Source organism: Biomphalaria glabrata, chromosome 2 (assembly GCF_947242115.1).
Source record: "Biomphalaria glabrata chromosome 2, xgBioGlab47.1, whole genome shotgun sequence".
Classification (NCBI taxonomy): Eukaryota; Metazoa; Mollusca; class Gastropoda; family Planorbidae; genus Biomphalaria; species Biomphalaria glabrata.
This window is the reverse complement of record NC_074712.1, coordinates 10,559,049-10,576,140: the sequence shown is the minus strand read 5'-3', so window position 1 is coordinate 10,576,140 and position 17,092 is coordinate 10,559,049. Positions and strand designations below refer to the sequence as shown.

At 33.9% G+C, this 17,092-nt stretch overlaps 1 protein-coding gene across 2 annotated transcripts; it reads left to right on the top strand.

Moving 5' to 3' along the window:
* Positions 1–878: 878 nt before the first annotated feature.
* On the top strand, positions 879–9,782 carry LOC106051805 (alpha-(1,3)-fucosyltransferase 10-like). 2 transcript variants are annotated; one of them, XM_056019079.1, is made up of 8 exons: positions 879–1,536; positions 2,460–2,532; positions 2,825–3,033; positions 3,566–3,714; positions 5,053–5,148; positions 5,747–5,899; positions 7,132–7,306; positions 8,605–9,782. In XM_056019079.1, the coding sequence occupies exons 1-8, from the start codon at positions 1,459–1,461 to the stop codon at positions 9,121–9,123; spliced, it is 1,452 nt and encodes a 483-aa protein (XP_055875054.1). In that variant the 5' UTR covers positions 879–1,458; the 3' UTR covers positions 9,124–9,782. The 2 variants fall into 2 exon arrangements, with proteins under 2 accessions (XP_055875054.1, XP_013062460.2); XM_013207006.2 differs by having other exon boundaries at positions 882–1,536; positions 3,544–3,704.
* Positions 9,783–17,092: the final 7,310 nt, after the last annotated feature.

The window sequence follows — 17,092 nt, the reverse complement described above, 5'->3', positions numbered from 1 at the left end:
TAACCACTCTCTTAGTGAAGAGCGTATAAACATGGAAGAATTTATAGTTAACTATTGTTTCTACTTCATGTTTGTGTATTAAGCCTCAGACAACGAACTATATAAAGGGGAGTAATTCAGTCAAGTAGAGTTTCTTTCCCTTGTTTGAGATATCAAACAAAATAATTTATTAACAATTTTAAATTAACTAATTGTTTTTATTTATTTTTGTTTTGTCAGGTAAAAGAAATAATTGTGCAAAATTTCAGCTTGATACGAGATTGGGTGTCGGAGAAATAACGTGGACAAACTTTTGGACAGACAGACGGACTGACAAATACTCTATGGTAGTAAATACTAGCTTTGTAAAAAAAAAAAAAAAAAAAAAAAGAAAAGTAAAACAGTCGTAGAACAGGTGTAGTCCTAACAACGAAACTGTGTTTGTTCAATAACTAGATACACATCTATACGGTGTGTACAAAATTGGTGCGGTACTCAATGATGGATTGCCTATTTTTTAACTATTAATAAATTAATAATAAACCTTAAAATACAAGAAAAGTAATAATCTTTTCCCCGCATTGCAAAAAGGTGCCGGTACGCCGTACCGTAACTAGCGTACCGTCACAAAAAAAGAGAGAGGAGAGGGAGCGAGAGAGATTTATGTAAAAATTATTTTTGTTATAGTCTATATCTAGAGCTATATCTATTTTTGAAGTTGTGAAGACAAAAGTGAAGGTTCAAAGATTGTTGACGTAGAATAAAATTGGTTTTAAGTAGGCCCTACTTAGATCTAGTTTTGGTGTCAAGACACATACTATACACACACACACACACACACAGAGTTAATAAAAAACCGGGACCGGGTAACTAATGCTTCTAAAATCAGGCGAGACTACTCTGGAATACTTCTAAAAGCGAAAAAGGCACTTTGTCACTTTGAATCTAGATCTATATAGATCTAAATCTAGTCTAAAATTACCCAACAGACAATCTAGTCTTACTCTAGAATACTCTAGATCTACATATAAATAATATTTAAATAATTTAATAAATAATTTTAAATTAGATTATTTAGATTACTAAAAAAACACAACTTACAAATAATGAAATATTATTATTATTAGATCTAGATCTTCAATTAATCAAACACATGTCTTCCACATAGACGAAATCTATAAATCTAGTACTAGAAATAAAAAAAAAAAAATTGAATCTATATAGATTTGTGTAGATCTAGATTCTAGTTAGTTAGGTGCGTACTAGATCTATAAACACCCGAATATAAATTAAAGGCACATTAACATAATTTTCTTATTATATATATATATAAATAATAATACTATAATACTTAATAGGCAGTATTTACAGTCAGGCCACCAAATTGAAATTCTAGTTTAGAATACAGGCAAGAAGTATGTAATCAGTTTACTACACTTAAGTTAAAGATCTAGATTCTTTACTAACTTTAGGCTTAGAATGAGGATCAGAAGATACTTTAAATGCCTTTGCTGTGTTCTAGTACTGTTTATGTTTTGGACATTAATTAGCTATTTGGTAAGTAAATGTAGATCTATCTAGATTCTTTAGATTTGGTTTATTAAATATATCTATGACTACATAGGATGGCTGCCTGGTCGTATGGTTTGCATGCTGGACTGTTGTTCGGATTTATTGACGGTCGAGGGTTCAAATCCTGCCCGCTCCCATCCCCCGTCGTCCTGCGGGAGGTTTGGACTAGGAAGTTAACTATCTTCAACTTTGAAGGAACATCCGAAACATGTAAAACATTTTACAAACATTTTTACATCAAGTATTTCTAAGTATTTTACTCCCCAAGTAAATCAGTTATAAATTTTTCATACATGTGAAGTGGGAGGGGATGATTTAAAAAATCACTAACTGGATTTACAGTAACCCACTCTACATTGAAGGTATATTGTATCAGATGGCTGCCTGCTCGAGTGGTATTGCTTGTTGGACTGTCATCTTGATGCCATCCCCCGTCGTCCTGCTGGAGCTTTGGACTAAGAATTAAATTATCTACAACTCTGAATCATTTTATAAATCACTTTTTTACTAATGTTTTCAAACAATCATGAATGACTAAAGGAGAGGTCATTAACGGAGGTAAATCTAGTCATTTGGGAGAATCGCAAGCTGGAAACTTAAAGAAAAAATTCCCTGCATTTTAAGTATGTTCAATAAATGCATTTGAAATATCATTTTGTTATAGAACAACTCACAATTGTGCAAAGTTTGAAAAAAAGGGGATAGATGTTCCCTTTGAAAGTTTTTCCAAGGTAAATACATGCATTTCAAGTCATTGTACCAAATTTATAAGTGTTTTAGAATTCTCATTGTCACAACATCTTTAAGGTTAGCTTTCATTTTTTATGAAAAGTGGAACTTGTGAAGACTTTTAATATCTGATCTGTGATTTGAAAATATTTTAAAAAAAAATGTGTACACTTTTTCAGATTTCTTTTAAAGATGAAGATTTTCCGGAAGATGTTGCCTATGATATATTTGTAGATGAAACCAAAGATGAACGTAAGTGTTTCAATTAATAACTTTCCATTATATACTATGTCCTTCAATTGAGTTTCTTGCTAAGCACTACAGGAAGAGTTTATCCATTTTGTCCTAATCTCTAATCATTGTTGGAATTCCTATTAACTATTATTAATTCAATAGTATATCCATTAAAAAATATGATTGCCTTAAAGTATTTCTATATGATATAAACTATTGCAAGCACCATGGTCTTTTCATTAAAACCAATATAAACCCTATTCTCTTTGTCCAGTATTTTTAATTGTATCAACATTATTGTTTCATTCAGATGTACACGTACCATTAGATCAAGAGATTCATGAGGAGCTACAAAACTTGCGCCACAAAAATGCTATGACTGATTTAAAAGATCCCAAGGTTCCCATTATTCTCTGGTGGACTGAGTTTACAAAAGATCCAGGCACAGAGAGATTCTGTGGCAACAACAAATGCTTTTTCACAAATAATCGACAGTACAGCAAACATAAAAATTTGAAGGTTTTTATTTTGTAATTGTACACGCTATTATTATGTTTTAGTTATTTGGTTTTATTATAGTGATAGGATGGTCTTAAGCCATGAGAGTTTATTGATTTACTGCCAACAATGAACACAAATATTTTTGTGCAGCAGGATAATCATTTTTTTAAAATTGCTTTTGTAGGCTCATAGCATTTATCTCATTTCATAGCATTCCCAGTTTGCTTTTATCCAATCTTTTTTGTTGACATGTGGGTAAAGGGAATATCTGGCAGAAATTTATATGTGCCTTTAGGCACTCAGCAAACACTCATTTCTGGGTTTATTTTCACTCACTGATTTGTATTTCTACATTATTGGGGCATTTCAAAATTGGCAAGGACACTACCAGTGAAAATACCATCTGATCAGATCAGGATTCCTGGGCTTTATACCGTCCCATGTATTTCTCATAAATCTCATTTCTAATTTAGCCCTTTTTGTATGTGAGATTATTCTGTTGACAGAGCTAATTATTCTTTATTCCAGACCTTTCTTTTCTATGGAACAGATTTCAGAGGTGATGATCTGCCACTGCCAAGAACTGAGGACCACATCTGGGCATTGCTTCATGAAGAGTCTCCCAAAAATAATTTTCTTCTGTGTCATGATGAAGTTCTATCTCTGTTTAATTATACCAGTACATTTAGGTAAAGGTTTGTAAGTATGACAGGTATAATTAAGTATTAACTTGTAATGATACAATAGTTAGTTAATAGTCATTGTTTTTTAAATACACTAGCATTTTGATTAATTATAATACTGTTTTTAAAATCTATGTTGTGAGTTAGAATACAAATTTTATAAAATCTGGTTAATTGAACCAGTTGCTTCTGTGATTCAGATGTCCTTAAGGTCCGAGAACGTCCGGTTCCCTATTATGGACCTCTTGATCAAGGGAAGGCTTTTATCCATGGCCAGGATGAGGCATCGGCTCTTCACCAATCCCTCTGTCCGAAGTCCCGCCTTATCCGAAGTGATCATGTATTCACACCCGGTGTGTCGCTAGTCACGGCCCCCTTGAGCCCCGCACGAGTTCCCTCTCCCATGCGAGGCCGGAGACCGAGCTGCGTGGGAGCCCTTCTTATGCCTATAATGTCCCATCGAACCCGTGCGAGGGTCCATCACAGCGCATATGGCCCCTGTTAGGGAACGAATCGATGGGGGGTGGGACGGGTTAGCGAGCCTTTGTTACATCCCTACCACATGCAGTGTACAGTCTCTCGACCGTACATGTGGTAGCCCACTGAGAGCTATGTGTGCTACTGTACTTGGCCTATCCGACTTTCTTGGCGGACGTTTGTTCCGGAGGGCCACGAAGAGGCGACGGGAGATGGAATTCCTCCGGTTGCTTCTATGAAACAAATCCTCAAACTTATAACACAGAAAATGCTTGTGGAATTGGACCAGCTGGTATATTAGGACTAAAAGAATTAATGTGGTTTAATTCCCTGAAATCAACTTTATAGTAAAAAAAAAGTTCTTTTTCAGACCTTGCTATCTTTACAGCAGATGATGCAAAGGTCATCTGTTTCTGCTGCCTACGGTTAATGAGGGTGTTATGTGGCCAGCACAGTGACCAACCGCCTTTACTTTTCTCCAACTAATGTGAGGTACCCATCAGAACTGTGTGGACTCATGGATGCCCAAGGATTCCAAAATTAAAAATTCCTGTCTTCACCAGGATTTGAACCCATGACCCTCTGTTCAGAAGCCAAGCGCTTTACCACTCAGCTACAGCGCCTCCTAAAAAAGTAGTTTCCCTTTCAGACCTTGCTATCTATTGTGCAGATGATAATATGGTCAAGCAAACTTTATTGTTATTATTAGTTTATAAATGTTTGGAATTGTTTTTTTTTAGAATTTTAGGAGAGTTTGAATTGGCACAGTTCTTTTTGATTTTGAAGGCTTTCATATTTTTACAAAAATGTTTTTCAGCGACAGTAGGCAAAGTATTGTGTAAAGTATTATATATATATTATTTTTGACTTGATATAGACAGGAGTCAGATTTCCCAATCACCACTCAGTACCTGGTCTCACTTGAATGGTTACAACAAATGACCTACTACAAAACTGTTAGTCAGAAAAACAAGTAAGTCATTAGAAGTACTGTATAATGATGATTGGCATTGGTATGTGTGTGATCACACTGTGTGTCTTGTAGAGATTCCTACCAAGCATGAACCCATCTCTGTTTTTTTTTTTACTTGTCCCTCAGAAATTAGGCCTGAGGTTGCAAGGGTGTTATGGAGTGTATGTGGGTGTTTCCTAAGTAACAATGAGTGATTGTTATTGGTGGTGTAAAATGATGAAATCATTAGCTACATTGTAATAATTTATGTTAAGATCATATGGGTGATAGATTAAGGAGAGACAACTCAGGGACATGACGTGAGAGAGTAAAGATGTGTTTTTGTAGACTGTTAGATTTTGTTTAAAGATCATTTCATTTTGTTACTACTAGATTTATATCTCACCAAACATTGAACTGTATATATGATAAATAAAAGTGATATTCAGTTTTTGTTTTAAGAAAGAATTTTTTCAAGTTATTTAAAGTTAGTTCATTAAAATTACAATACGCTTATATTGGTTTACTTGTACTAGATATCTGGACCAACCATTAACAAAGGGGAGACGTAAAATGTTGCTGTTCTATGTATTTCCACTAAATCATGTTGACATTGCAGGTACCAGAAAGAGGAAAAACTTGCTCCAGTGATATATGTCCAGTCTGACTGTGACACACCATCTGACCGAGATGAGTTTGTGAAGCTGCTGATGAAGTACATCTCTGTTGATTCCTACGGAGCTTGTATCAACAACAGACAACTACCAACACAGTAAATATAATTCTTTTTGTTTTAATTAGCTGTTATGCAGGGAAGAAAACAGAATTCAGTTAATTGGATTTTTAATAATCTCAACCTTTTTTTTTTTGTTTTAGTAATGACCCACATTTTTTACAGAGCTTGTATCAACTATCTCCATCAGTCTGTCTGGTCAAAAGTTTCACACCTTTTTCCACTTCCCACTGTTGGATCAAGTTGAAACTTGCAAAATTTAAAAATCGATGACAATATATGAATAATAAAAAAGTAAAGAATTAATTAATTAATTAGTCATAATTAACTAATTTGGTTTTATATTGAAACTGTACTTCATTAAAGTGAATGCAAGAATCGACTACAAGGTGGCCACACTTTGTCATCTGTGCATCCCCAACCAATAAATGGTCTTGTAGCTCCATAGACTCAACACTTCTAGTTATGCCACATTTCTCCCTCAAAAGTTATAATTGGGGGGGCTTTTTCAAAGCATGGACCAAAGGTTTGGAACTCACTCCCCATCATAATCCTTCACTACATTCAAGAAGAACATTAAAACTTATATGCTCAAAACTTCTTTTTAGATTAATTTGTCATTTTAGCTCTTATGTTTATGTCTGTTATGATATTAAAGAACCTTGAACCTACCTTATATTTGTAAAATGTGTTATATACATTACATTTTTATTATTAATATTTATAGTCCACATTATGTCATTATAATATCTAGCTGTGAGTTAGCTGCCTAATCTTATTGATTATGGATATAATATTCAATCCAGAAAAAAAGAAAAACTGTTGTTGCTTTTTAAAACAAGACTTGGAAATTTTCTTATATCATTTTCATTACCAGAACAATGATAAAAACAAATCTATGATTGGATAATTATGTCAAAATTCTTTTCAGCCAAGGTTTGACAGTTGTCCCTGAGAATAATGGAATAGAAAATTCAAAGTTTTGTTTCTATAATTAGTATCTAATTTGTATTTGCATAAAAATACTTATGTTTCAAGTTTTTTGTCATGTAATAATTTTTTTTTATTTGATTAAAAAAAACTTTAAAAATCGGCACATAATTTTGCTTAATGCTTAAAAAAAAGGTAAAGATGGATTGCATAGAGGTATGTGGACTGTCAAAATTTTTTTTTTTCAATCAGTTATATCACTTATAAAATGTTGATTCTATGATTGAATCCATTCAAATAATTGAGTTTATCTATAAAAGACACTTATATCATTTGGACAGAATCAACCAGCCTCTAAGTGGTATGTCTCACAAAGACTACTTTGAACTCATCTCCCACTACAAGTTTGCTCTGGCTATGGAGAACGCTGTTTGTCCTGACTACATCACAGAGAAACTCTGGAGACCATTGATGGTTGGCACTGTGCCTATAGTCTTTGGTTCCTCAAGAGCTCAGGTATTAGCAGTAGTCAGTAAAATACTTTTAGACAATTCTTATTAGGTGCTTTAAAAAAAAAAAAAGAACTATAGTAAAATGCGAAGCTCGATCAGCCCCAATTTGTATAGAGTTTCGATCGGTTCACTTTTTATTGCTAAAACTTTTTTATTTGAATGTTTACCAAATTACTACTATATTGCTACTGCGCGCATGCACATACTATTTCCTTTGCCTTGTAAAGGCTAAGTTCATGATGAGGTCAAACTCAAGAGGTGTGGAATTATTCTTTTTTACTACCCGATAGTGAAGGAAATGTGTCATGGGCTTAACGCTCATTAGCTCAAAAAGACTATTTGAAGTTGTGGAGCATGGGAAAGGTGGCAGTAGATAGTGTTCTTGCGCTGGAGTAAAAAGAAAATCACTTCATTGTGAAAATTAAAGATTAAAACATGTTTTAGATATATTTTCTTTGATCTGATCGAGCCTTCTATCAGCCCAATCTAGCTTATTAACTCAGAGAAATCCGATCGAGGAAAAGTACTCTTCGCGATACTTACCCTACACCTCTTTGACCTCAAATATTAAGCCCAGTGATACATTAAATCAGATCTAGTTTTATAGACAAAAGGACAAGGAATTCAGAGATACCATCAGTTTTTTCATAGATCAGACCGTTACGGCGCTATAAAAATAAATGCAAAAGTGAACATTGCTGCTAGCGGGCTTAATTCGATCGAACTTCGCATTTTACTCTAGCAGGAACAGATCTTAAGAAAAATAAGTTAATATGCCCCCCCCCCTTTTTTTTCCCCCCAAAAATTAAATTCAAAGTATAGCAAGGTTATTTTTGGCACATTAAACATTTTTTTTACATACCATTATTTGGATTTGCTTAGTCTTTTTACTGGCATTGACGCCAAAGCAACTTTTGTCTTAGACTGTATTAAGAAAGTAATTGTGTGAAGTTATTAATAGCCGTAAAGTTAAGTTTCCCCTTTCAGACCTTGTGGTCTATAGGGCTGAAAATGTAAAGGTCATCTTTTTCTGTTGCCCACAGTTAATGAGGGTGTCATGTGGCCAGCACAGCGACCAACTGCCTTTACTTTTCCCCAACTAATGTCAGGTACCCATTAGAGTTGGGTGGACTCAGAGGCGCCCAAAGATCCAGAAATTAAAAATCCCAGTCTTCACCAGGATTCGAACACGGAACCCCCGGTTTGGAAGCCAAATGCTTTACCTCTCAGCTACCGCACCTCCCATTAATAGCACTAAGTTGCTTCTTTTTACTTTAATTGTGTTGTCTTTTTTCTTTACAGGATTTTCTTCCCAGCAATAATTCTGCTATTATCTTGGAAAATTTTAAATCTGCAGAACATTTGGGAGCTTACCTGGGCAACTTAAATGCACAAGATGATAAATATGAGGTTTATAGGACTTGGAAAAGTAATGGTATTAGCAATGATAATTTACGTAATGTTATGAGGACACGTACGTGGGGCCCCACAAGTGATAGCCACTGGACGCCTGGATATAAAAACTTTATTGAAGAATACGAATGTTACCTGTGTCAGAAAATTTATGAAATGGATCTTTTAAAATCCCAGGGCAGCAAGCCTCCCCCCAAAACTGCTAACTTGAGTCACTATGGCTGTCCTAAACCATTGAAGTTTGACTCGATGGGCAGGTACAACAAAGAAGGGGGTTGGCAGAATTTCTGGAGTGGCCAGTGGATGCAGAAAAATAAAGAAGGTGTGACCTTAAAAAGTTGTGTATCAAAAGGGAAAAACTACTGTGGAAGTGAGAAGAAAGTTGGTAATGTCAAGAAAGACTTTTAATAGCTGACTTAACTCAGTCCAATGTTGTTGTTTTGTTTAAAGAATTTAATGTTAGAAAATTGTATGTAAAAAATAGTTCTATATTGGCAATACTTAAAAAAAAAAAAAAGGATTTCCTAAAAAAGTAAAATGTGTCCATTTCTGGGGCCTAAAGTTTCTGAGGGTCTCAGGTGGTCAGTACATTGAAATCATCAGCTGAAGCCAGGTATCTGTCCTACACTGTCTGATAATATGGACTTTCATGAGCTTGGCAAGGAGCATTAATGTTACACTTATGCATTCCCATGTGACGAGAGCTGATTTAATTTTCAGCTTTGCTCTTATCCCAAAGTAAGTCTACATATTTATTTTACTTCTTATGTTTTAATGTTTTATTCTTTTGTGACCTTTACTTAGCTCTTTAGTTCTTGAGGAACTCTTTAACTCTTTCTCTCTGTAATTATTGACCAGATTCTGGTGAAATCAACGCTGGTATCGTCAGTTAGGAGAGAAAGAGTTAAGTAGGGCTAAGTAATTTGATTGTGGTACATATACTATAAAGTGTAGTAGCAATCCAAATACATTTGACTTTGGGAAATTTGACATCCATTATCAACACAATTACTTGATTAATGGAAAGCTTCTTTCACATTTTGTCAACTTTATTTTTTGATTTTTTTTTTGGGGGGGGGGGGGGGGGGGTTGACATATTTTTTTGTTCAACTTTTACACATTTGTTTTGCTAAATTCAACTATTCTTTACACCTATATGTTGTCATTTTTTAAAAATTGTTTGTTATTTTTTTGTCTACACATACCTTTTAGCATTATCCTTAATGTCACAGATTTTATTTCTGAGTTTTGATTGTGTTTCTACATCATTGCCATGACTGTTTAAACTGTTTTTATTGTCCATACTAATGTTGAAGTATCACAAGATTTTGTATGACACATGATTGTTAATCATTTAGTTTTGGGACCATCAAATATGGATTGTTTTTGTCATCACTCAATTTGTATTGCAATGAGTGCAAAACATTCAGTCAACTATATTCTGTGGCATGAGTTTGGAAAACCTACATTGGATATGCTCATGTGTATATCTAGGTTTTAATCCTTGATCTGTGGAGACTTTGATGGAGATTAAAACTCTTGGCACAAATCCTGGTGAGTTTACTTAAAGCAGAATTGTGTTAGTGTCCAATAAAATTAGACTTGCTGACATCAATGTGACAGCATGCTAAGATGGGATTGTATTTTATTTGACTTAACCACACCATAAGTCTTTGGGAAACTTTTTTAAAAAAAATTATTTTTCTCAGGCTAAAGCATATTTCATAATTGACTAGTTGCATTTCTATGAGGTTTATATATTTTTTTTATACAAATGAATGTTACATTATATAATTATTGTTAAGTCTCTAAATTACAGATGTTTTAACCCTATTCTCTGCCTTCCCGCACACCTTGTATTGATTGTATGTATTTGAATTAATCTTTCCTGATGACTTTATTTATACCCCATTCATTTTGTTATCAACATGTATTTTGTTTTTCAGCAGAAGTAAAAACACTACTGATGTAATTTACTAAAAATAGCATCATTTCCTTTGACTTTTTCCTTTTTTTTAAAAAAAGCACAGGGAGATAATCAGAAAACTCAAAATGTGGAGTCACAAAATTATCTCCTTCCTTATGCATGTCACAGTCTCCCTTCAATTATGTCATTCACATTACTGCCTTTTTTTTTTTTTTTTTTTTTTTTTTTTTGTCATTCGTTCTAACTAGATGAATCGACCTAATCAAAAGAATATCACATTGTTTGCTTGTTTTTATAAACGTGTTCATATCTATATATTACTGAATAATAATTTGCACTAATTCAGTGTTTCCCAAACTTTTCCCATAATGGAACACTTCTCACATTTAGAATATATAAATTAACACTTTGCTTATTTTTTTAGAGAGATTAATTCACAATGTGGCCTACTATTTAATTATACTAATAACTCACACAACACCTATTCACGGAACATTAGAGTTCCACAGAACGTAGTTTGGGAAACACTGCTCTGATTATATACAAATTGTCGAAAGTAATCTTAATGTATCTTTATAGGAGTTTATGTTTCTGAATGGATATTAATTCATGACTTGTATGCATATTTTGTTTATGAGAACAGATCTATATATAAATGTGATAGCCTAAATTAGGTGCAATATGATCCTACAGCCAAAGACGTCTGCATATGATGCTTTCATATTTATTTGTTTTTATGTTTGGCAGTTACTGCCACCTTGTACCTGGCATCAACCAGCTAACCAACTGTCTACTTGCTCTAGTCTTGACTCATTACTATTATTCTGACATACAAGTCACTATTATACAATTATTTATAACAATAAAAGATCAAGATATTTCAAAAAGCTTTTTGTTTTCATCTATGGCATGCAATGGCCAGGAAAATAGTAAAATCTACAGAGATGATCTGATTTATCAAAGAATTAATTAGACCTAAAACAATTTGTAATATTTAATAAATTTCTCTTTGCATTTGCTGACCAGAGTGCATAGTATCTATCTGAACCATGATTTACAAATATAAAAACACAACCTGATAAAAGACACAAAGATAAAGGCACATTTCTTATTTCATATACTGGGATGAATTTTTAATACATTTTATTCCCTAGTGCCATTAGATCCTGGAAAAAGGTTTCCTGAACCAGCCAGAAAAACTAACAACTTTGCAGAGTCTCAAAAAACAAAAAAAGCGCAATAAGACCTCATGGATACATGTAGGATGTAATTATCTTTATCTTGTATTGAACATCTTTAGCTATAAGATAGTATCTCAGCTCAAACTTGAGAGAATGAAGTGTTTTATAAAATCAACAGCATTTATTCCATGGTAGCCTTCAATTGAACTCAAATACAATGTATCCATTATCAAAATACTAAGTTATGGATATTGAATACAATGTCTTCGTTATCAAAATACTAAGTTATGGATATTGAATAAAATGTATCTATTATCAAAATACTAAGTTATGGATATTGAATACAATGTATCCATTATCAAAATACTAAGTTATGGATATTGAATAAAATGTATCCATTATCAAAATACTAAGTTATGGATATTGAATAAAATGTATCCATTATCAAAATACTAAGCTATGGATACTGAATAAAATGTATGCATTATCTAAATACTAAGTTATGGATATTGAATAAAATGTATCCATCATCAAAATACTAAGTTATGGATATTGAATACAATGTATCCATTATCAAAATACTAAGTTATAGATATCGAATATTTGAAAATACTAAGTTATGAATATTGAATACAATGTCACGTTATCAAAATATTAAGTTATGGATATTTAAGTTTTGGATGAGTTTATTTTTTTATAATTTTCTCTTCACTGTTTGTTTCTGTGTGTTTGTGTGTATGCAAGGGAAGAAACAACAGCTACATAGCAGATTATTGCTTAGCAAGGTATTTGTGTACTATGGCTGTAAGAATATGGTGATTGCCCCCCCCCTTTTTTTTTTTCCATTTATTTGAGTGTGCCAAAAACCAAATCAAGACATAATGTTTCTATCAGTATAAATATAAAAAAAACAACAACAACAACAAAGAAGGAGGCCAATGTATGTAATAACTTTGTACAAGTGATATCTATAGTATCATTACACTCACCTCAATGAAAACTTCTTTCCAGTAGTTATGTCATTAGATCTCGACTTCCTATTAGTTTCATAAAGCCATTAGATTATCTCGAGTTCCTATTAGTTTCATCAAGCCATTAGATTATCTCGAGTTCCTATTAGTTTCATCAAGCCATTAGACTATCTCGAGTTCCTATTAGTTTCATCAAGCCATTAGATTATCTCGAGTTCCTATTAGTTTCATCAAGCCATTAGACTATCTCGAGTTCCTATTAGTTTCATCAAGCCATTAGACTATCTCGAGTTCCTATTAGTTTCATCAAGCCATTAGACTATCTCGAGTTCCTATTAGTTTCATCAAGCCATTAGATTATCTCGAGTTCCTATTAGTTTCATCAAGCCATTAGACTATCTCGAGTTCCTATTAGTTTCATCAAGCCATTAGACTATCTCGAGTTCCTATTAGTTTCATCAAGTCATTAGATTATCTCGAGTTCCTATTAGTTTCATCAAGCCATTAGACTATCTTAAGTTCCTATTAGTTTCATGAAGCCATTAGATTATCTCGAGTTCCTATTAGTTTCATGAAGCCATTAGACTATCTCGACTTCCTATTAGTTTCATCAAGCCATTAGACTATCTCGAGTTCCTATTAGTTTCATCAAGCCATTAGACTATCTCGAGTTCCTATTAGTTTCATCAAGCCATTAGACTATCTCGAGTTCCTATTAGTTTCATCAAGCCATTAGACTATCTCGAGTTCCTATTAGTTTCATCAAGCCATTAGACTATCTCGAGTTCCTATTAGATTCATGAAGCCATTAGACTATCTCGAGTTCCTATTAGTTTCATGAAGCCATTAGATTATCTCGAGTTCCTATTAGTTTCATCAAGCCATTAGACTATCTCGAGTTCCTATTAGTTTCATCAAGCCATTAGACTATCTCGAGTTCCTATTAGTTTCATCAAGCCATTAGACTATCTCGAGTTCCTATTAGTTTCATCAAGCCATTAGACTATCTCGAGTTCCTATTAGTTTCATCAAGCCATTAGACTATCTCGAGTTCCTATTAGTTTCATCAAGCCATTAGACTATCTCGACTTCCTATTAGTTTCATCAAGCCATTAGACTATCTCGAGTTCCTATTAGTTTCATCAAGCCATTAGACTATCTCGAGTTCCTATTAGTTTCATAAAGCCATTAGACTATCTCGAGTTCCTATTAGTTTCATAAAGCCATTAGATTATCTCGAGTTCCTATTAGTTTCGTGAAGCCATTAGACTATCTCGAGTTCCTATTAGTTTCATAAAGCCATTAGACTATCTCGAGTTCCTATTAGTTTCATAAAGCCATTAGATTATCTCGAGTTCCTATTAGTTTCATAAAGCCATTAGATTATCTCGACTTCCTATTAGTTTCATGAAGCCATTAGATTATCTCGATTTCCTATTAGTTTCATGAAGCCATTAGACTATCTCGAGTTCCTATTAGTTTCATGAAGCCATTAGATTATCTCGAGTTCCTATTAGTTTCATGAAGCCATTAGACTATCTCGAGTTCCTATTAGTTTCATGAAGCCATTAGACTATCTCGAGTTCCTATTAGTTTCATAAAGCCATTAGACTATCTCGAGTTCCTATTAGATTCATGAAGCCATTAGACTATCTCGAGTTCCTATTAGTTTCATGAAGCCATTAGACTATCTCGAGTTCCTATTAGTTTCATAAAGCCATTAGACTATCTCGAGTTCCTATTAGATTCATGAAGCCATTAGACTATCTCGAGTTCCTATTAGTTTCATGAAGCCATTAGACTATCTCGAGTTCCTATTAGTTTCATAAAGCCATTAGATTATCTCGAGTTCCTATTAGTTTCATAAAGCCATTAGACTAATTAGACTATCTCGAGTTCCTATTAGTTTCATGAAGCCATTAGATTATCTCGAGTTCCTATTAGTTTCATCAAGCCATTAGACTATCTCGAGTTCCTATTAGTTTCATAAAGCCATTAGATTATCTCGAGTTCCTATTAGTTTCATAAAGCCATTAGATTATCTCGAGTTCCTATTAGTTTCATGAAGCCATTAGATTATCTCGATTTCCTATTAGTTTCATGAAGCCATTAGACTATCTCGAGTTCCTATTAGTTTCATGAAGCCATTAGATTATCTCGAGTTCCTATTAGTTTCATGAAGCCATTAGACTATCTCGAGTTCCTATTAGTTTCATGAAGCCATTAGACTATCTCGAGTTCCTATTAGTTTCATAAAGCCATTAGACTATCTCGAGTTCCTATTAGATTCATGAAGCCATTAGACTATCTCGAGTTCCTATTAGTTTCATGAAGCCATTAGACTATCTTGAGTTCCTATTAGTTTCATGAAGCCATTAGATTATCTCGATTTCCTATTAGTTTCATGAAGCCATTAGACTATCTCGAGTTCCTATTAGTTTCATGAAGCCATTAGACTATCTCGAGTTCCTATTAGTTTCATAAAGCCATTAGACTATCTCGAGTTCCTATTAGATTCATGAAGCCATTAGACTATCTCGAGTTCCTATTAGTTTCATGAAGCCATTAGACTATCTTGAGTTCCTATTAGTTTCATGAAGCCATTAGATTATCTCGAGTTCCTATTAGTTTCATGAAGCCATTAGACTATCTCGAGTTCCTATTAGTTTCATGAAGCATTTCAGTCATTTTCTTGGTGCTCAGTTTTACCATATTTAAAAAAATGTGAGATGTGCTAAAGAAACATTTAAATCTAGGGGGGGGTTGTCCATCCATTATTAATCAGTAGAAATCAACTTTCCTCGACCAGTGAGTATCATATTTCTTTACAAATACTGTGATTCTAGACCGTCTCAGTTGCAAATTCAAAAAACGTGCATAAATATATTAATTACTTGCGGGTCTCGCTACATTAGCATGACCGCAAGTAAAGCCCACCTGTTTTATGTAACACATGTGGTGATTCTTAAGTAACTTCCATCAAGCGCATCAAGCTTAGCATAGAGTTCCAGGGACAAACTTTAAAAAAGTGTTAAACAAACGTTGTTCTCTCACTTGACTACAGTCACTCCACGTCTCAAGACGAGACCAAGCCCAGTGACTCATCTGGGCGCATCCATTGTCTTCTGAGACAGAAGGAACCATATGCAAGCTTTAATTTTAAAAAAATGTCGCGCGCATAGATGGTGTACTATATAGCGTAACAAATTCCTGGATCTTTGCAGCTTCTTCAACAGATTAAAACCGTTCCAGGCCGAGGTGTAAGTTTGCATTACTGCTATTTAGCGCGTTACAAAATAAAGTTGATGCAATATTAAGAGAAATGATTGTAGTGTCTGTCACGTTGTTATGTTTTGATCGTGACCCGAGGCTCCTAAGGCGTGTGTAGTAGCGATACACCAGTTCAGACTAGTTACCAACTTAGAAGTGGATACAGGACAGTACAATGACAATCAGAATGCACTGAGCAAGACTTGATGTCGCAGACATGAAGCTTAATCTAACACAATATATATATATAAACAACATACAGCATATGAAGATCCAGTCATGTGCTATACAAGTTATTACAATAAAACACAATCAGTAAAATATGTTAAGTTCCAAAATGAAAATCTTACATATGTCCTCCCTCCAAAAGTCACAGACTATTGTATTTCACTTCCTCTCTCTAAAACTCGAAACGTTGTTCTCGTGCTTCAAGCACGAGTGATTGGAGTGACTACTATCACATTAAACCCGGTAGCAGCAATGAACACGAGACTATAGTACACACAACTCATACAATTAATGTATGTATTTTAACAAGTTAGTATGTACCATAATATTAAATAAATAAAAATTATATAGTTAGAAAAATACGATATTTTTGGTCTAGTGGTGTTGTACTGAACTGTTTACTTTTTAATTTCCATAGAAGCAGTGGCGTCACTAGGCAGGTGCGGGGAGTGCGATCCGCACCGGGTGACACCCACCAGGGGAGTGACACCCAGGTGAAAAAAATGCATTTTTCCAAAATGCAACTTTTAAAAAATATTACTACCTCTAATGTCTCTCTCAGTTTAGTATCAACATCTCCCAAACTTTCTTAAATTAATTCTATTTGACTTGTAATCTTCTATTTATGAGAAAATTAATGCGTTATAGACGCCAGGAGAAAGAGTTTCTGAGGACCAGAAATGTAGGAAAATGCTTGGCGGACAGAGCTTCGCCCCGGACACTTTTGAATGAACTTAAGGAGCTATCCAAACATCTTTTCTGACCAGTTGAGTGGCGAACATAACATTTTGTTTTGTAAT

What these genes read in the sequence shown, in the direction of transcription:
- LOC106051805 (XM_013207006.2), top strand. Translation starts at nt 1,459, where the DNA reads ATGAGGATCAGAAGATACTTTAAATGCCTTTGCTGTGTTCTAGTACTG. An exon ending in AACAGACAACTACCAACACA is followed by an intron (nt 5,900 to 7,131) that starts GTAAATATAATT and finishes TCATTTGGACAG; the next exon opens with AATCAACCAGCCTCTAAGTG. An exon ending in TTGGTTCCTCAAGAGCTCAG is followed by an intron (nt 7,307 to 8,604) that starts GTATTAGCAGTA and finishes TTTTCTTTACAG; the next exon opens with GATTTTCTTCCCAGCAATAA.